At 44.3% G+C, this 18,391-nt stretch overlaps 2 protein-coding genes and 1 long non-coding RNA gene across 6 annotated transcripts in view; 1 reads left to right on the top strand and 2 right to left on the bottom strand.

The window, feature by feature from the left end:
• Positions 1–6,265, bottom strand: part of CFAP77 (cilia and flagella associated protein 77) — a 57,370-nt gene extending 51,105 nt beyond the window's left edge. Inside the window, exon 1 of the mRNA XM_083875547.1 lies at positions 5,966–6,265. Within this exon, the coding sequence (XP_083731673.1) occupies positions 5,966–6,226 (261 nt within the window). The 5' untranslated portion in view covers positions 6,227–6,265. The remainder of the gene's footprint in view (positions 1–5,965) is intronic.
• Positions 2,532–16,237, top strand: TTF1 (transcription termination factor 1). Of its 3 annotated transcripts, none has more exons than XM_083875545.1 (12): positions 2,532–2,716; positions 7,029–7,129; positions 7,306–8,147; positions 8,939–9,198; positions 9,545–9,730; positions 10,800–10,878; positions 11,157–11,287; positions 11,819–12,047; positions 13,111–13,200; positions 13,413–13,478; positions 13,895–13,980; positions 14,364–16,237. In XM_083875545.1, exons 3-12 carry the CDS (start codon positions 7,315–7,317, stop codon positions 14,540–14,542), a joined length of 2,139 nt encoding a protein of 712 aa, XP_083731671.1. In that variant the 5' UTR covers positions 2,532–2,716; positions 7,029–7,129; positions 7,306–7,314; the 3' UTR covers positions 14,543–16,237. The 3 variants fall into 3 exon arrangements, with proteins under 3 accessions (XP_083731671.1, XP_083731670.1, XP_083731672.1); XM_083875544.1 differs by lacking the exon at positions 2,532–2,716 and adding an exon at positions 6,362–6,422; XM_083875546.1 differs by lacking the exons at positions 2,532–2,716; positions 13,895–13,980 and adding an exon at positions 6,362–6,422 and having other exon boundaries at positions 14,364–14,478.
• LOC310917380 lies at positions 8,975–18,328 on the bottom strand. Of its 2 annotated transcripts, none has more exons than XR_014591436.1 (4): positions 18,220–18,328; positions 16,475–16,599; positions 9,627–9,696; positions 8,975–9,084 (listed from the first exon to the last, which is right to left on the bottom strand). It is a non-coding gene; the product is annotated as an uncharacterized lncRNA (long non-coding RNA). The 2 variants fall into 2 exon arrangements; XR_014591437.1 differs by having other exon boundaries at positions 8,989–9,098.
• Positions 18,329–18,391: the final 63 nt, after the last annotated feature.

Here is an 18,391-nt window from a genome sequence, read left to right on the forward strand (position 1 = left end):
ATAAAGCCTGAGGTTTAGGTTAATCCTAAAAATTTATAGTCTGCAGCAGCTCTGGATACATTGTGAATGTATGGATCCATTTGTGACCCATTTCATTTTAGTTTTTTCCCTATCCTGCCTACATCCTCTCATCCTTAGGCTTAATTCTTCTTTTTGCATCCCCACCAAATCGGGCAAGAGGCTGTACAGATGTTCTCTGCTCTGCCAGCACTGCTATCAGGGTCATAATGCAACAATTTGGTCTAACCATTATTATTGTGCTGGCTGACTTCAATAATGCACTTTTAAATCAAAGAGCCTTTGAAGCTTTATTTCCATTGTATTAGACAAATAAACATAGAAGATTTTCACAAACATAAAAGGCATTCACCTTGTAATGTTTCTGGGCTTATTAGTCTCACCAATTTGCATTGTTTTGTTCACATAAAGGATCAAAATGCCCTTTTGCTTGATTTTACATCCTGCCTGTGGATCTTGGGAGTAGCAGTTCCCAAGGCCCGGCGCTGCTGGGGCTGTCCCCCTGCCTGCTGAGTCACAGCTGGCACTTTGGAGCCTGTGTTCAAACAAGGAGGAAAAACCCACTACTTTCATTCATGCAGGATGTTTACTTGCCTCTTGGAAATACCTAATTTATTTCAGCAGTGCCTGTGCAAAAGATGGGAGGGCACTAAAGCTCATAAGGAGTTTAATTTTTAGTGTACCAAATAATTCATTTAAAATCTTAAATGATTTCATGCTGAGAAGAAAACCCTTAGAAGTCAGAGCATTGGAAGGAAAGCTCAGAACTAAACCTAATGATTATTTGACTAACCAGCCCTTCATTAGTTTATTTCTCTAATGAATTATTGAGGCACTGCATAGACATCTCAGAATACATTTTTAAAAGCACAACACTGGTCTTAGACTGCAAAAATATAATAGTACTCGTGATATAATAATAAAAATAGCAATCAGCACACAAAATGCTGCATAAACACTAATTAAACCTCAGTGTCCCCAAGCAGCAAGCAGAGAAGGCAGGATGCTCAGCACATGTAGTGATTTGAGGTAAAGAGTATAATTAACAGCAAATAAAACAGCCTTATTTCAAATACAGCTCATGGATTGTGGTTTTCTGCTCTGTGTTACAGGGGAGAGACAGAAAAACTGAAATCTGCTCTCTAACCAAGTTTCCAGTAAATGTACTGAACTCAAAGAGCTGTGGGCAGGTTTAGGTTGGAGGAGAGAACAGAGTTATTTAAATCATCAAGGCTAACACCTGAGGGAACTTATCCAAACCCTCTGGAAGCTGCCTGGCAGGGTTGTGATCAGCAGTTTGCCACAGGAGGGGTTCTTGGTTCATGTGGAAACAGCTGTGAGATCTTGGCTGCGGCTGAAGATCCCTCGAGGGGAGCAGAGGCAGCAAGACCTGACAGCCCTCCCTGGGCTGTGTGGGTGCTCTGTGGAAGAGCAATGATTTTGCTCCTGTCAGTCCCATTCCTCACCCGTGCCGAGTTCACCCTGACTCCTCGACAGGCTGGTGCCAGAAGAGATAAAGAAGATGAGTGGATTTGGAGAGAATGTTTTAAAAAAAGCCCCCAAATCACCCAGGAAGCTGAGGGTTAAAGGCTCGAAGATGAAGCACAACATTCAGATGTAAAAGCCCTGTTGCAGCCACGGTCCAGCTCAATAACAAAAGCTTCAGAGTGATGGAAAACCTGCCCTGTCAGTATTTCTATTCCAAGAGATGTTTGTGATGATGCAGTTTACAGCTCCAAGTTGTAATATTCTTTTTCACACCGTGCACTTGTCCATCTTTGTCTCTTGCTTAATTACAGCTTTTTCTTTTCTTTTTTCACGATGTGACACAACTTTAGTTTGACAAAATGGCCCCACTTGCTTTTGTAATGCCCATCCTATGGATCATTCCAGAAATCAAAATGATTTTGCAACAATTATCAGCAGTGCCTTGCTCTGTGACAGTCAGACAGCTCGGAAATACTTCATGCTGAGCTTTATAGGCACGAAAGGAAAAAGAAAAATGCACTGGGTGATTTCTGTCTTTGCCTGGTACCCACCTAGGGAGTGGAGTCCCTTGGTCACCTGGCTGGGCATGGAACAGAGCCCAGGGAAAACTCTGTTCTGGGTGTGTTCACCCACCAAAAAGGGCAGTTCACTCTTCCTGCCCTGGCTAATCCTTCCTTTGCTGGGAATTCCAAAGCCAAGGCTATCAATGTGCCAGTTCCTGTGGTTTGGGGAGGTTTTTTTGATCGTATATTCTTCTTGTGGAGATCGTAGCTGCTGAAATTTTATTGCCTGAATCCTGTAGCTTCTGTTCAATCTCATTTGGAAAAAATGAAAAACTTCCAGCCCTCAGGGCCGTAGAGGAAAGCTTAGGAAAATGAACCCTAAATGCCCTGGCATTCAGACCAATAAAGACAGCCTGGCATCAGTTGTCATGTAAATAACAAGCTTGTAAAACAAACACTGCACATTCCAGCGGTTCTGTTTGTTAAATCTGCTTCTCCTGCAGTCTGAACTGGGACCTGGTGCCAGCCTTTCCTGGCCAGCAGAGCACCAGCACCATTCTCCTCCTCTTCCTCCTCAGAAATGCCACTTTGGAAACAACTTTTCTACCCTGGGAGCAGCAGAAGGGGCTCTGAAGGAGAGCCCGATGATCCTCGGGGCTTTTCCTGGAGAGCAGTTCCCTGCTCGTCCCCTGGCTCCACCTGGACGGGTAAGTGGATGCTTTGGCACGTCGGGCTGGATTCCCTATTTACCTTCACGCATCAAGGAAGGTAAATCCAACTCCTCGTGGGTGACAATGACTTTGTCAGTGATATGTTGAACTTAATTATACCATATTATGTAGAAGATGTTAATCTAAATGTAACCAAACTGCTGCGGGTCATTATTTCTGAAGTCTGGGTCAGGCTTGCCAGGGGTTAAGCGTGGTAAACTCTTATTTCCTGCCCAGAGCTGGTTTATTTTTGTAACACAGGAGTTTTCAGTAAGTTTGTTCTGGAAAAGTGCTTGGCTAAGGCTTTTACTGGTGAAAACAGACCAAAAATGCTTTGCTCAGATTTTTACTGGCATCAGTAGATGAAATGCTTTCCTCAGTTTTATGCTGCAAGCAAATCTATATTGACAACTAAATTAACTCCTTGATTAATTAAAACACATCATACATTCCAGCAGAGAAACAGAGCATTCATCCCTAGGAATCTTTACATGAGAAGATGATGGTTTTAATCTGTGATAACCAGAGTGTGTGGACACATCCTGTGGGGAGGCTGGGGCTGGGCAGAGCAGAGTCAGAGCAGAGCAGAAACACAGTCTGGACAGGGATATTGTTTGGATATGTGATGCCACATGTAGAAGATATAGAAAATAACTGAAAGAGAAAACAGGGGGTCCTGTTGTTGGCTGCTGCAAAGTGGGGGGGTCTGTCATACTTTCACCAGGTTTTGGGGTCCGAGTGCTATTTGGAGGAGGATCGGGGACTAAGTGTCCCATCCATCTCCACTGGGCCTCAGGTTCTGGTGTATTTCCTGCCCAGAGAACCTCACTGGCAGCTGTTGGAGCTGTGTGTTCCTCATGCCCTCCCTCGGCTGCCAGCAGCACTTGTCCAAGCTGCAGTTGTCTTCCAAACCTTTTGTCCTTTTCTTCTAAACCATCTTTGTGTCCTTCGGTTTCAGCCTGAGGGCTGGGATCTGCTGGCCATCCTCTGCAGAGTGCTCGGTCCCCAGGGCTGTCCTGGGGAGGAGGAGATTCCAGGCTGCAGCTGGAAGCAGGAGGAGGAGGAGGAGGAGGAGGAGGAGGAGGAAGGGCAGAGGGCTGATGTCTGTATATCACCACTGGTGAATGCAGTGCCAAGTGCCAGCGTTTATCCAGCAAACTGCCACCCCTGTCACCTCCCGGCAGAGAGGGACACCCTGGTGAATTCAGCACTCCCTGGGGCAGGGTGGGAAGGCAGCTGGCAGGGGGGCAGCAGTTTGCTGCACAAACTCCACAGCAGAACCTACCATGAAGTGCAGTTACTGCTGGTTCCAAGAGTAAAAGCATCCCTGTTAACACCCTGCTTACTCCATGCCCAAGGGTTGCATCAGGGAGATGCAAATCTCCTCACATCCCTACCTGCAGACACCCTCCTGCAGGGAAGCCTTGAGAAAACTGAAATCATCCAGAATACTAAAATTGAACACTACCTTCTTCTTCTTCTTCTTCTTCTAAAACTTGCTCAAAGTTTAGTTTCACCAGGCCAGATTGCAGAAATCCAGATCCTAATTTATTAGAACATCCCAAGATTTAAAATTGCTCAGAATTCCCACTGCCAGGATGCTCTGCAAAGAGTTAGCCTTCCCATCAAACCCAGGGGATCCAGAGAAAATAAAGAAAGTAGAAGTTATGGATTTGAAAAAAATGAAGGCACTTTTGAGTTCTGATGCAAAGCCTGCTTTTTTTTCTATGCCTGACAAAATTTCCCAACAGATTTTTTGAGTTTCATTAAAAAAAAACACCCCAAAATAATTCAACACTGCAAAGTCTCGACTTTCTAGTGACGCTCCAAATTCCCAGATTTTACGTCCCACTTCCAAACCTGCCAGTGGTGCAAAGTACGATTACTGAGGGAGCCGAAGAACCGAACTCCGGCTGGAAACCCGAGATTTAAGCGAGGAAACAAGGCTTGGGAGCAGGAGCGGCTGCCCTGGCAGGGGAAGGGCGAAGAGCAGCCGCTCCAAGCGCTCGGTGCCGGCTGCGGGAGCTGCCCGACAAAATTTCCCAACAGAGTTTTAGAGTTTCATAAAAAAAATCCAAAAGAATTCAACACTGCAAAGTCTCGACTTTCCAGTGACGCTCCAAATTCCCAAATTTTAAGTCCAACTTCTAAGCCTGCCAGTTGTGCAAGGTGCGATTATTACTAAGGAAGCCGAATAGCCGAAGTCTGGCTGGAAAGGCGAGATTTAAGCGGGGAAACAAGTCTTGGGAGCAGGAGCGGTGCCCTGGCAGGGGAAGGGCGAAGAGCAGCCGCTCCAAGCGCTCGGTGCCGGCTGCGGGAGCTTCCGGAGCGCGGGGAGGGCTCGGGGCGGGCTGGGAGCGCCGGTTCGGGCAAGAAGCCGTTCTGCGAGTGCCATCCAGGGGACGAGAGCTGCACTTCAGCTGCTGCTCGGGCACAGGCGGGGGGTTAAAGCGCCGCTGGTTGGGTGTGTGGGTGTGGAGGAGGAGGAACCAAGCCAAGCGAGACGCTGAAAACTTTCCCAGCCGGTGCGCAGGGCAGGGATACAAGTAGGGTTAAAAACTAGAGAAGTGCCAGGAGTTTGGGAAGGCACCAGAATCTCCTCAACAGGTCTAAAAATGCTAATTACAGAACCACAGAATCACTTAGGGTGGAAAAGACCTCCAAAATCGTCCAAGCTGTGGACCAATCACCACCTTGTCACCCAGAGCAGAGCGCTGAGTGCCTCATCCAGGCGTTCCTTGGACGACTCCAGAAATGGTGACTCCAAACCTCCCCGGGCGGCCCCTTCCGAGGGTTGTGCTAATTCAGGCGGATACAGTTTGTGTGACCCTTCCTCGAGACCCCTCTGCTGTGTCTGGGGGTGGAGAGCAGCCCCAGTGACACCTCGGTCGCTGTCCCCGAGTGCTCGCCAAACCCTGGGATTTACAATTTGGGAAAAGCCTCGCAGGGAGAACCCATCCTACTCTGTGCCTGTCACCGACCAGGGGCCGCCGGCTGTTTGAAACACGACCATGTTTGTGAAGGAGCAGCGGGGAAACACAATTTCCTTGTCATATAAATCAGTTGGTAGGGGGCGGAAACCTGGTTTTAACCGCTTTTAAGAGAAAACTTTTCTGCTGTGAAGCTGCCCGCGACGACGATGACCCCCCACCCCCCACCCTCTCCGGGGTCCCCGAGCTGTGGACGGGGGGTGGCCGTGTCCGGGCAGGGCTCGGGGGCAGAGGGAACGGGGGTCGCGGGGCTCACCTTGAGGATGAGCGGGTTGCGCAGCATGCTGAGCCGGACCACCCCCAGCCGCTCGTTCTCCGTGCCCGGGCCCGCCTCGGCCAAAGTCATCGGCCCCCGCCGGGTCAGCGCCCTGAGAGCGGCGGCGCTCGCCATGGCGCAGGGGGGCCGCTCCCGGGCCGAGGGTCTCTCGGCGGTCCCAGTCCTGCTCTTGGCGCCGGAAGGGGGTCTCGACGGTCCCGGATGCGGGGCTCTCTCGGCGGTCCCGCTGTCGGTTCCCATGGCGGGGGTCTCCGCACGGCTCCGGTGCCGGTGCCGGGGTTCGCCCACCGAACTCGCGGCCCGAGCGGCGGCGTCCGTCTCCAGGCAACGGGCGGTGCGCCGCTCAGATGGCTCCGGCCGGGGCCGCTTCCGCCGGGGGAACGGATGGGCCGCGGGCGGGGCGCGGGCCGGCGGCGCGGGTTGACACCGCGTGGAGGTAACGGAGGCTCGGCGGGGCCGGGAGCGCGGCGGATTTGTGGGGGGTCTCTGAGGTTTTGCGGGTTCCTCACACACCGGGGCGCCGGGAGTCTCCCTCGGTAGCCCCAGAGAGGAGCGGCGGGGTTCCGCCCGTCCGCAAAGCCGTGCTCAGCCGGGGTTTATCGGTATCTGGGCCTAGGGGTGAGCTGTGGTTTGGGCCCCACGGAGCCTTCGAGGCCGCTCGTTCCCCTCGGTGGCGGGGAGGGGATGCCCGGGACCGGCCGGCGGTGCGAACCGCGCTGGGAATGCCAAATTCAAGGGCGCGTGTTTCAAACGGGACGGGCGTGTCGTTTAGTGAGTGTTTTGTATGTGCTGGATGTAGAAAATGTGCTGGAAACGCTTCCTGCCTGCTCTGTGTGACTGAATTCTGCAGGAATTGCCCTTTCCTTCTAATTAGAGAATTTTGGGTTTAGTGCTGACGAGTCTCATATTTCTTTGCTGTATTTAGCTTGCTGCTGTTTGAGTGCTGAAGGCTGAGTTGAACATAATAGTCAGACGTCGCTTAGTTATTCAAAATAAAAGCTAATAGTTATTAAATTTGTTAATGTGTTTTTTGTTGTTGTAGGAAGGCACTTTGGAGGCTGGGGACAGCTGTGATGCACATCTGTTTGACAAAGAAGGCATCGGCTTTTCCTTGGCACTTTACAAAACTAACTGGATTGGAAAGTAAGAGTCTAAGATAAAATGGAGGTTCCAGTTGTTAAGGGTTTGGGTGGTTTTTGTCCTTTTTGTTGTTTTTTTGGGTTTTTTTTTGGTTTTTTTTTGGGGGGGAGCGTTTTGTTTTAAACAAAAACAACGTATAAATGACAGCACTTCAATAAAACTCCTTTCTTTTACTTCAGGGAAAAAAAATGAAAGGCAAAGCACATGCAGATGATTTCCAAGTCCAGGATTTTGTCAAGAAGAAAAAGAAGAAGAGGAAACTCAGCCAGTCCAACCACAGACATAAAAATGCTGAAATTGTGGAAGATCCAGAGCTGGGCCAGGCTTCCTCTGTGTTCTTTGAAGATGCAGCAGCAGCACAGGGCGGGGAGGGCAGGAAAAAGAAGAAAAAACTGAAAAAAAAGAGTGACAAGCAACAGCCTTTGATAGATAATTTCTTTGTGAGGGTGGACCATGAAATCAGCAATGGGACTGGAGCTGCTGCTTCCCCAAGGAAGAAGATGAAGAGGAAGGATCAGGACAGCCCTGACGAGCTCAGTGATATCACCTGTGTCCCTGTAAACCAGCACAGCAGCCAGGACTGCCAGGAGGAGGATGCTCATGATGATGTTTGTTTTAAAAAACCCAAGAAGAAAAAGAAAGAAAAGCATCCTGAGGGAGATGAGGTGTGTGAGGTGCCTCCCTGTGAGGAACACGGCAAGTACCACCAAGAGAAATCCAGAAAGAAGAAGAAGAAGAAGAGGAGAGAGGGCAGTGCCCAGGACATGCCGGAGGACACAGATGGAGCGGCTGAGGAGCCTCTGGTGTCACCCTCAGAGCAGGGCAGGGGACACAGGGGGTGGCCTTCACCTGCAGGGGAGGAGGGAGGCTGTGATGCTGCTTCTGCCAGTAGTGAGGAGCTCCCTGCTCATTTTTCTACACCCAATAAAGCAGCTGACAGAGCTAAAAATACTCCAGCTAAAAAGAGAATTAAAAGCAGCGCTTATGTCATGGACAACAGCTCTTCAGACTCTGATGTGATGTAAGTTCAGGTTTTGTTTGTGGGGCTTTTTTCCCTTCCTCCACTCCCCAAATCCATTCCTTTCAGGTTATTTGGGTTCCAGGTTTGTCATCACTCTGTTTTATGTGTGTTTTATAGAAAAACTTTGAACTTACACAGAATGTGTGATGTTAGAGACCTGCTTTAAAAGCTCGGTGGTCTTGTGGAGATCCAATCACAATTTTTAAGAATACTTCAGTGTAGGCTCTTTTCTCCTCTCTAAAAACTGTAGGTATGGAAATAATTTATGTGCAAACAATTCACATTTAAAATAGGAAAAGTAGAGGGAAAATGAACGGATTTCATTTGTTAAACTTGATATTTATAGTGCACATGTGCACTTTAATCAAGCAACTAGTAAGGTCAGCTAAACATTTGAATATTCTGTGCAATAAATGCTCATGTAAGTAGTTCTTGATGCCTTTACAGTGTCTAGAACACAAAACAGAAGCACTAATAAGAGACAGATGGAAAAAGTCTGTGTGCCAGTGGTAGCAAGAGACATTATTTCATCTGTATGCCCATGTGTGAGGGTTTTGTGGATTTTCAGAACTTCAGAAAGCTCCTTGATTATTGTAAGTACAGAAATTTGGTTATAAACATAATTAGTAAATTATGTTAAAAGGTTAGAAATGCAAGGCAGTGGATGTGTGAAGTATTTTTTGTTCTGTAATTAACAAATATGTTAATTCTTTAGTGGTGGAGATGTTAACAAAATCTCTGGTGTGGAGTTCTAGTGGTCTATTTTATTTTATGCCTTTTTTTTATATCAGGACACCAAAAGTCTTAGCATCACAGGAAGAGAAGAAGCAGAAGCAGCAGAACAATTCCTTTACTGCACTGGCAGCCCCTGATGAGGTCAGTGAGGATGGTGACGAAGTCCTGGACCTTGCCATGGCTTCATTCATAGATCTGGATACTGCAAGACAAGAACTGGAAGAGTTTATTCCTCATGTGAAGAACATATCAGACAGTTCAATCAGGAAAATGGCTGGAAGAGACCTAACAAGGTTTAAGGAGTTTAAAAAGCAGGGTGAGCTCTCTGAAATCCCCTTGCAGTGAGGAAGGACTGTGCAGCTGTGCCAGTGTTTGGACAGAGAGAAAAATTTCTTGTGTCTGTTGCACCCACAGAGTCTGGTTCACTTCATTCCATTGCCATATTTTCTGTTTCTCTGTTTTGTAACAAATGCTTCCACCCTGGCAAATTTCAGTCCAAACTTGTGTGTTAATTGCTGATTCCCAGCTGGTTTTGTCTCTTTCAGTTTTCTGTTTTCCTCTCTGAATTTGTTGATACCTGAGCTAAAACCGGAGATACGTACTTGAGGTTTGACTTGTTGTTGTTTTTGTTTTTTTTTTTTTTAAACCTTTCTATATTTTAGGTATTTCTGTCAAGTTTGGAAGATTTACCCAGAAGGAAAACCAACAAATCCAGAGAAATGTTGACGAGTTCTTGGCACTTACTGGAATAGACAGTGCTGAAAAACTTTTGTTCACCTCGAGGTATCCAGAAGATAAAGACACCATCCATCGCCTGAAAACAGAACATCATTTCTGTGAAAAGATCTGTGAGTATTTAAGTTCATCCTCAGCCAGCTGAATGTTGCATTCTACAACCTGCTGATACCATGGCATATTTTGTAAAACAATTTTCATTGAAAAGCACTGATGTTGCTGAATTTGGTAAAAAAGTAGAGCTGCTTGACATGGTGTTGTTGATAATTGCACAGGCCACTGTTCTTATTATCTGGTCTCAAATTGAACGAGTTTAGAGAGAAAACATGGCCAAGACCAGTAAAGACTTGCAGACTTACATTTGGGGTTTATGGCTTTAAGTGCATCATTTGCTAAACTATAATTAAGGTTACCAATGGCAGCTGTGAGTGATGACATCCTGCCTGAAATTCTTAGGTCACATAAATAGGTGGGAGGTGCAGGACTGAGGGGGTGGAAGAAACTGAGCCATGTCAGTTTTCCAAGACATGGGGATGTTCTCAGTGCACCAGGAGCTTTATTTTGTGTATTTGGTGACATCATCGTGGGCAAGGCAGAGTAAAGAAGGGCAGCCTGTCATGGATCAGAGTGCTGGGATCAAACAGATTTGTCCCTCTGTGGTTATTTCAGACACACAATCCTTCCTCTGCATCGGCACATTGGCCTGACGTTGACTTTCATTCCAGTTTGGAAGTTTCCTCCTGGGCTGGGAAGATTTGGCAGAAAGTCTCATCAGTGTTCTGTGCCGTGCAGTCCCCTCTCCTGGGCACTGCTGACGAAGGTGGTTGTGTGTTCCCAGGGATTGATCTCTGTGGATCTTCCCTTCAGCAGAGAGCTTCATTTGTTTTTTACTGGGTGCTCCCAGTGCCTGCTTTTCCCAACTGGAGCAGTCTGTGAGCACCCAGTGTCTCCTCAGCCTGGTGGCTGTCTCATGTCTCTCTTTTAATGGGAGTGTTCAGCATGCCAGTTAAATTTTAATCACACCTGGATCAAATGCACAGCCAGTCCATGCAGTTTGTAGCTGGTGAGTGGAAAGATTGTTGTTGACAGCACAGTCATGAAAATGTGTGGTATTGGGGTTTGTTTCATTTTGGCCTTACCACTGTGAGAAATGTTTGTTAAAAATGATCTTTTACCTTCCAGCTGAGGGCATACCCCGGCCCTGGAGGCTGATCTATTATCGAGCAAGGAAGATGTTTGACCCAAATAATTATAAAGGAAGGTAAGGGAATACTTTAAAAGTGTTTCTGAATGCTAATATCAGTCTGTGTTGATTATTTGTAAATTAAAAATGGATTCAAATGAAGATAATCTCTCTCATTTGTGCCAGTTACTGTGACTTAATTGATAGTTCATTCTCCCTCATTGATTCCTCTGTTCTAAAATATGACTTGAAGTGATAGTGATCATTAACACTGATCACCTGCAGATGTTACAGCTCTTTAAGAGATTGAAATGGTTTGAATTTACAGCTGAAGCTGTGCCCATTTCCTCAACCAGGTACACTAAGGAAGAAAAAGAACAATTAAAGAAGTATCAAGCTCTATATGGTAATGATTGGAAGAAGATTTCTGAGTTGATGTCCCGTTCTAACCTCTCAGTTGCTATGAAATTCTCTGAAATCAAGTCAGGTGTGTAATATTAAGAAAAACAATTCATTTTGTGTAATGTTACTTGAACTGTACAATGTAGGTACCCTAATGTAGGTACAATGTAGGTTTCCTAAACCAGGAAAAAGTCTTTCAAGTATGGAGGTTTTAATTAAGGAATTAATTTGTAGTGGTGGTCCTCTTCTTCACACCACTGATTGCATTTTCATGTGGAAAGGATGAGAAAGATCTCTGAAAGAAAATGGAAAAGAAGAGGAACAAATCTAACTCTTTATTAACAGAACTGACATCTAAAAAAGATGATTTCATGGGGAGGGCAGGAAGAATTTGGCAGCCAGGTTTAAAAAGATAAAAACTGGGAATCAGACTGTTCTTTAGAGTTTAAGCTGAACTCTCAAGTCTGTTATGCAGAAGAGTTTCTAGGACTCTATGTGTTAAGAAGTTGGTCCTATGAATAAAAATCGTGCAAAGTGAAAGATTTGCTCTTTTGCCTTTTGTCCCCTAATCATTTATGATAAATTATGCCTTAACCTGCTGGGTTTTCTATTTTAGCTATTAACTATGGTCCTTGGACAAAGGCAGAGACCCAGAAGTTAATGAATGCAGTGAAGGAGATCATGAGGAAAAAACTGCAATTAGAAAATCCAGATTCTCTTTTCCCACTGGACCAGTCAAACTCTGATCTCTGGATTGACCGTGAGCTGCTGTACCAGGCACTGCCTTGGACTGAGATTGAAACCAAAGTGGGAAGTCGGTACTGGAGACAATGCAAACAGAAATGGTGAGGGCTTGGACTAACCTGAGATAGTAAAATGTCTTCTGGGGTGTATTTATTCTGTATTTGTTCTGCAAAACCTGTGTTTTGTACCATCATGATCCTTTGGTAGGACAGATAAGAGACTGTAGAGCACAAGAAAGGCATTGCAGATGTGTTTGAGACAAAAAACTCTCTGCCAGCTGGGGCAAGTTTTCTGTTTGCTGTGATAGCAAAGCCTGATTTCTGCCTGCTGTGCTGAGGCCTGAGCAGCAGAGTTGACTTACATGATGAACCCTGGGCATTGTGACTAACACCAGCAGTATTACTTAGCTAAAAATAGATGATTGAGACTCTCGTGCCAGCTATTTAACACCAAACCAGCTGCTTCAGAAACTTTCACATAACCTTGTCTAGTTATCTGCAAGAACTGTATCATTTTAAGAAACTTTCCCAACCAACAGGAATGGCAACTTCTTTGTAGGGTATTTCAGGGGAAACTCTCCCAGCCAAGGCCTGGGCCCTGCTAGTTGGGAAGTTTGCCATCAGATCCAGGTGTTTCTGTGCTATAAATATAATCAAGGCACTTTGACTTGCTGATTTGAGGCCTATAAAAGCTGGAGCCACTTTTGGGGTGAATTTGGAGCCCTCACCTAGGAGTGGACACATTGTGTAGGATTTCCCAGTTGTTGGGAAGGGCTTTTCAGGTCCTGACTGTGAAATGGGGCTCTTCAGCAACAGCATCTGGATGATGGTAAAATACTGAGTCAATTGCTGATGTATCTTTATCAATCACTTTTCTTTCTCTCATATAGTAGTGATTAGTGCATTCCCTCATTTATTTTTGCTTGTTGCTAAAGCCAAATGTGTAGTTTTATTGAATGTATCATTTTTATTGCCTTAATATTCATAGTAAAATAAGACCATTCTTTCCATTGGTGACTGTGTCCTTTCAATCCCCCCTGTCACTTGGCAGAACACTGCCTCTCTTTGACAACAGCAGCAGCATCTTAATGCTTGGAATTTCTTGAAATGATTGAAACCTGGGTTTTTTTGTTTTGTTTTTGTTTTTTTTACTGTGTTTTCAAAGGAATTCGATTTTAACAAGCAAATTGAACAGAGGGCAGCAGTTGTACAGAGGGATCAATGGATTAAAGGCCAAGATCAATCTTATTAAAAGGTACAGTTCTGAGCACTGGGATGTTTTTGCATCTCCCACCATTTGAGCTGTGTTTATAAAAGTTTGCAGGGTGAGAACAGCCTGCTTCATACATGTTTTGCAATCATTCTTTCTCTGGACAAAATGTCCTGCAATTTCTGACTGGGGGAGCTGGGAGCACTGAATTATGTCTTGAGTTCTGCCTGCAAACTGCTTCGGTCTTATATTCACAGGTTGTATGAAACAAGTGCAGAGGAGGCCAGTGAAGTAAACTGGGATGAACTCAGTAATGCTATCGGGTAAACGTCCTTTCCCTCTTTTTATGGATACAAAGGGTGGTTCAAGCAGTTTAATCAAAGTTGTTTTAAGTTGTAAAGTACCTTTACAACTGTAGGAAATATTCCTACAACTGTAGGAAGAGTTTGGAAACATTACAGGTGCATATCCTGGCATGGCACTAAGCAGGAAGCCAAGATCTGAAACTCTAAACATTCCAAGTACTGGAGTGTTGTGTATCTGTGCTTCCAGGTGTTAATCAACTAATGAGGAAAGTCATTTGATATCATGGGTTAATTATTATTTGAATTCCATCCTTTCTACCTAAATCTAAGCTAGGGTTTGACTGGCACCACTCTCAGGAATGGATAACTCAGTAACAATTAAGCTTTATTTTAGTTCCTTGCATCACTATTTCTTTGAATTCTTCTCTTTGCAGAGATGTTCCTAGAACATATGTTCAAGCAAAGTTTTATAAGCTAAAAGTGTCCTTTGTCCCTTTATGGAAAAGAAGGACTTTTTCTGGTCAGTATCCCAGTTGTTTGTATGTACTCCTTAAGGCTTTGGCTTGAATCTCAGAGAATACATATTCTGGTTCCTTTTTTTTCCCTAATTGGCTAAAATCTTGGGCTTTATACTTATTTTACTGAATGCTTTTTTATAACTTTCAGTGTCCTCTTCATGCAAGTGCTTATGAACCTGTTCTTTATAATACCTTGACTTGAAAAGTTTTAAGACTCAGCATTTTTAGTTTTTCTTTGCATGTTTGTGTTATGTCTGGTCTCCCTACAACCCCTGTGATCAGAACAATACAGAGATTTTTGTGCATTTAACACTGACAACACAATTTGTCTGTGAGATGCTGTTCCTCTACAGATCCAATTAAAACTACTTTTTTTTCCTCATAGAAATTATTGACTATCTGTATGAAATAAAGCTCCCAGAACTTGAAAAAAAGTTAAGAAAAGAAGAGGAGAAACACAAAGATTTTTGCAATTTGCCAGCCAGTCAGCAGCAGAGGGCTTTCCGATTCAGTGACATCTTTGACTGCAGTGAAGAGAGTGATTCTAATGAAGAGAGTGATTAATTAATTGACTGTCCTAAAACCAATGCCTAATTTGCATATTTAACTGCAACTGGTTCCGGTTGAAAGTGGATGCAGTTCACCACCTGCAAGTATCCAGGCTGTTGATAATGGGAAAATTCAAGGACAGGTACCTCTGATTGTCTTGTTTCATCATGAAGATTGAGTTAAACAGAGCTTTTGTGCCACCTTTTATTTAATTTAGCTCTGGTGTTAGAAGTTTTCATGTAAGCATCCAAGTTGCTTTTTAAATATCTCAAAATACTTCTTCTGTGCAGCTGAAAGCTGCTGTTTTACCTGTATCAATGAACTTGATTTTCAGAACTTTTTTTTTTAATTCATGGGATTGGAAAAAAGTTTTTAGTTTGCTTTTTAAACCATGTAATAATCAAATTTTAAGGACATTTGGGTTGATGAAAGCAGCACAACTTTCGAGGGTTTTTTTTTTATTTTTAACTTATTCTTAAAAGCAACTGGTTTTATTTTTGATGCAGACTTGCACTCTTCTGAACCTTTCTAGAGAAAAAGGACATTTATCCATTACTTTTCATCATTTCATGCTAACCAAAACAAATAATTTAAAATGTTGTGATTAATACTTGCAGTACAAAGCAGTGTGTATATATATATATATACATATGCGTACATATGTTTTTATTTTCCTGAGGAGAATTTCTACCTTTTAGTAAAAATATTAAGCAATAAAATGGAGGTTGTACTCATGTTTTGTATGATGTTTTTAACTCTCTGCCTGATAAGTTGTAAATTGACTGAATGAATGTAAAAAAGCCCAAAATCTCTTACTGTGTAAAATCTTTGTATGGCTTGTTTATATTTCCCAATGCAAGAAGACTCAGTCACTGCTTTTTGAGGGTCATTTTGATAAGTGACAATTTCCCTCTTCAATTCTAATAATCATCATTGAAAATCCAGAACATTCAATGGCTTGAAATAAAGGCCTTGTTGGAGGGTGTGGAAGGTGATTTACAGCAAGGGATTTTAAAGGAGAACTTCGCATTTTTAACTGTGTCTGGCTTTAGTCTCTCTGAAGAGAGAAAGTACTGGAATTTTTGTGAGACAGGTGGGGCCTTCTCTGCAATCAGTCACTGCTTTGAGGGTAAAGTTTTCCAGCCAAGAGGTGAAATGGGACGGAGGGGGAAGGAAACACACACCACTTCCACTCAGGTCTTTGTGTTGCTTCATGGTTTGAAGGTTAAAAGCTGAAAAACTTGAATTTCTGAATCTAAAAAGTTTGTGGTTTTTTTGTTGTTTTTTTTTTTTTTTTTTTTTTTTTTTTTTTTTTTTTTTTTTTTTTTGTTTTGTTTTTTTTTTTTTTTTTTGTTTTTGTTTTTTTTCCTGGAAACTGGAGATGCTCTGAATTGTCTGCAGGCCAGAGCACAAGCAATGCCTGGTTGTAGAGTTTGTAGAGTAGATCTTGCAGAAATAAACTTCTACCTCCATTATGAGATTTACTTTATTATTCTTTGCTTTAAAAGAAAACTGTTGTGGCTGAGTGGAATGCACCATGTTTGATGGAGCAAAAAGAATAATCTGACAGAGTTCAATAAATTTGATGGAATTTAGTAAAGTTTTAACAGTGGCTTGCCAAGCTTCACTAAGGGTTCAATGAAGTTCAACTTATTAATGACTGCATTGAAGAAGTATATGAAGGAAAACTGAGTAAAAATCAAGTTAGTGATTCACAAAGAGTTTTGGAGACACAAAGGGTAAGAAAGACCCCCCAGCTGACTTCTGAATGGAATTGAGAATGGACCCCCCTCTTTTCTAACTCCTCAAAGAGGAGTCTGGGTGCAGCTGGATCCAGGCTTAGTGACAGAGCTGATTTATGTATGCAAAGTTTATCATTAATACTGAGTAGCCCCATGAATCAGTGATATTTCATTTGTACTTACTCAGCTGCTCTCAGTCACTTACCCAGGATCCGGTGTGAGTGAGGGATCTGTCGCCCTTGGGCAGGGAAGGACCTCGGGGTGGGGCTCAGGTAAGGAAGGGATCCCAAATCTTGAGAGCTTTCCTTGCTCCTCTGGCCTGCAATCCAGCTGTAATTCACAGTTATTAAAGGGAAATCGATGCCTGTTAATCAGCAATACAGATAAGATAAATGCCTTTGTTTTAGCTCTGCTGTCTCATTCTGCACTCTCGTTATCTTGCACGTTTGGGCTCCAAAACCACCTTTCAAAATATTTTTCCGAGGCACTTTCACTCCCTTGACTGCGAGCCAGGAGCATTCCAGCTGGAAGGGTCACCCTCAGGGCATGAGCTCCTGTTGCTCCCTCCCAGAAACAACCCAAGGAAAAATCTTGCTGATACTCGTTAAAACCAGTTTCTCTGCTAAATATGAGCAAGGCAGGGCTGGAATTGTAAACTTGGTGCCATCACTGCAGCGGCTGCTTTGGGGAAACTCAGACCTGGGGAAAGAGAGAGGCTTCCATCTCCCTGCAACCCTGGGAACGGGGTAAGGAAACTCGTTCCCCTTCTTCCCCTTGAGTGAGGGGTGTGCAATCTGTTTGCACAGGGGCAAATAATTGCATGATGTTGATTATTTTCCAGGTGCTGAATAATGGCACAAGGAAGGAGCTTTTCCCTTTGCCATCCTCTTCGCCGGGCCCACGGGACCACAGTGGATATTTCAGTATTATTGCAAACAGAGCAAACTGTGCAGAGGTTTAAAAAAAAACCAAAAGAGGCTCCAGAGAATGATGAAGGAAACACGGTTGACAAAGCTTTGTGTATCAGACTGCATTATAAATAAGAGCATGACAGAGCCTTCAAGTGTAAAAGCACCCTAAAAACTTGGGCATTTCAAGCAGATGTGTGGCTTCAAGCATTTCCCTGACGTGTTCATGGCCTGGGTGGTGTTACAGCACAAAACCCTTCAGCTGTGAGGCATTATCAAAGATAGAGACACACGGGTTCCAAGGGTGTGTTTGCAGCACTTCAAAGCTGAGGAAGTAGCTGAAGATCAAACGGGGACTTGTTTTTTTCACCCCTCTTTCCTGTAAGGTCTTAACCAAGGAGGTGAAGAAAGGTGATGTCGATATAACTTGGGCCAAAGTTACAAGATACTTAAAAAGCTCGAGGTGTAAGACACCAATAGAACCTGAATCATAACTTACTGTACCTCTATGACCTGAATCATAACCTTCCATACAATGCAATACCCATTATAAGGTGAAACTCACCAGGTGAATAATCTCAAAACCAGACAAGAAATCAGCTATTCTGGGAAGCAGGAGGATGGACTAATGAGAAATTGGCAATTATCAAGTGAATTAGCCACAAAATGAAGAATTTAGACCAGTTAGATCCAGAAAGACCAAGGAACACCATAACTGCCCATGCTCTGAAGGCAAAGTTGAAAAGGTCAGATGTGAGGAAGACCTTGAGCCTTCATCAAAGAAGACCCCAAGACCACCTAAACTGCAGAGATGCAAAGGCAGTACAGAACTATTTAAAGCCATGAGATAACATTATGTAAATCACCTCCAGCATGCACACGTTGATGTTATAATGACACAACAACATCAAGGAATACTTACTGTATAAATAAACCACAAAACTTAACAAGGCTGAGCAAGCGAGGCAGAGAAATCCCCCTCACCTCCAGCACTGCAACAAGCAAATATTTGCTCTACAGACACCTGCCTGTGAGGTTTTACCTCCAGCCAATCTTTTCGGGCACAGCTGTCCCTGAAGCAGCGCTGCAACCCCACTCAGGCTTAGCCCGTGCCTCAGTTTCCCCGCCCGCCGCCTCCGGGCCCCGCGCTGGCCCTTTAAGGCTCCTCCCGCGGGAGGCGGTGAGCGCCCACTTCCGGCCGCGTCCGGAAGCGC

The sequence above is a fragment of the Zosterops lateralis genome (assembly GCF_965231275.1).
Source record: "Zosterops lateralis genome assembly, chromosome: 20".
Lineage (NCBI taxonomy): Eukaryota > Metazoa > Chordata > Aves > Passeriformes > Zosteropidae > Zosterops > Zosterops lateralis.

Coding starts and splice junctions, on each gene's coding strand:
- TTF1 (XM_083875545.1), top strand. CDS start 7,315: ATGAAAGGCAAAGCACATGCAGATGATTTCCAAGTCCAGGATTTTGTC. Junction 13,201..13,412: donor AAGATCAATCTTATTAAAAG/GTACAGTTCTGA, acceptor TTATATTCACAG/GTTGTATGAAACAAGTGCAG. Junction 13,981..14,363: donor GAAAAGAAGGACTTTTTCTG/GTCAGTATCCCA, acceptor TTTTCCTCATAG/AAATTATTGACTATCTGTAT.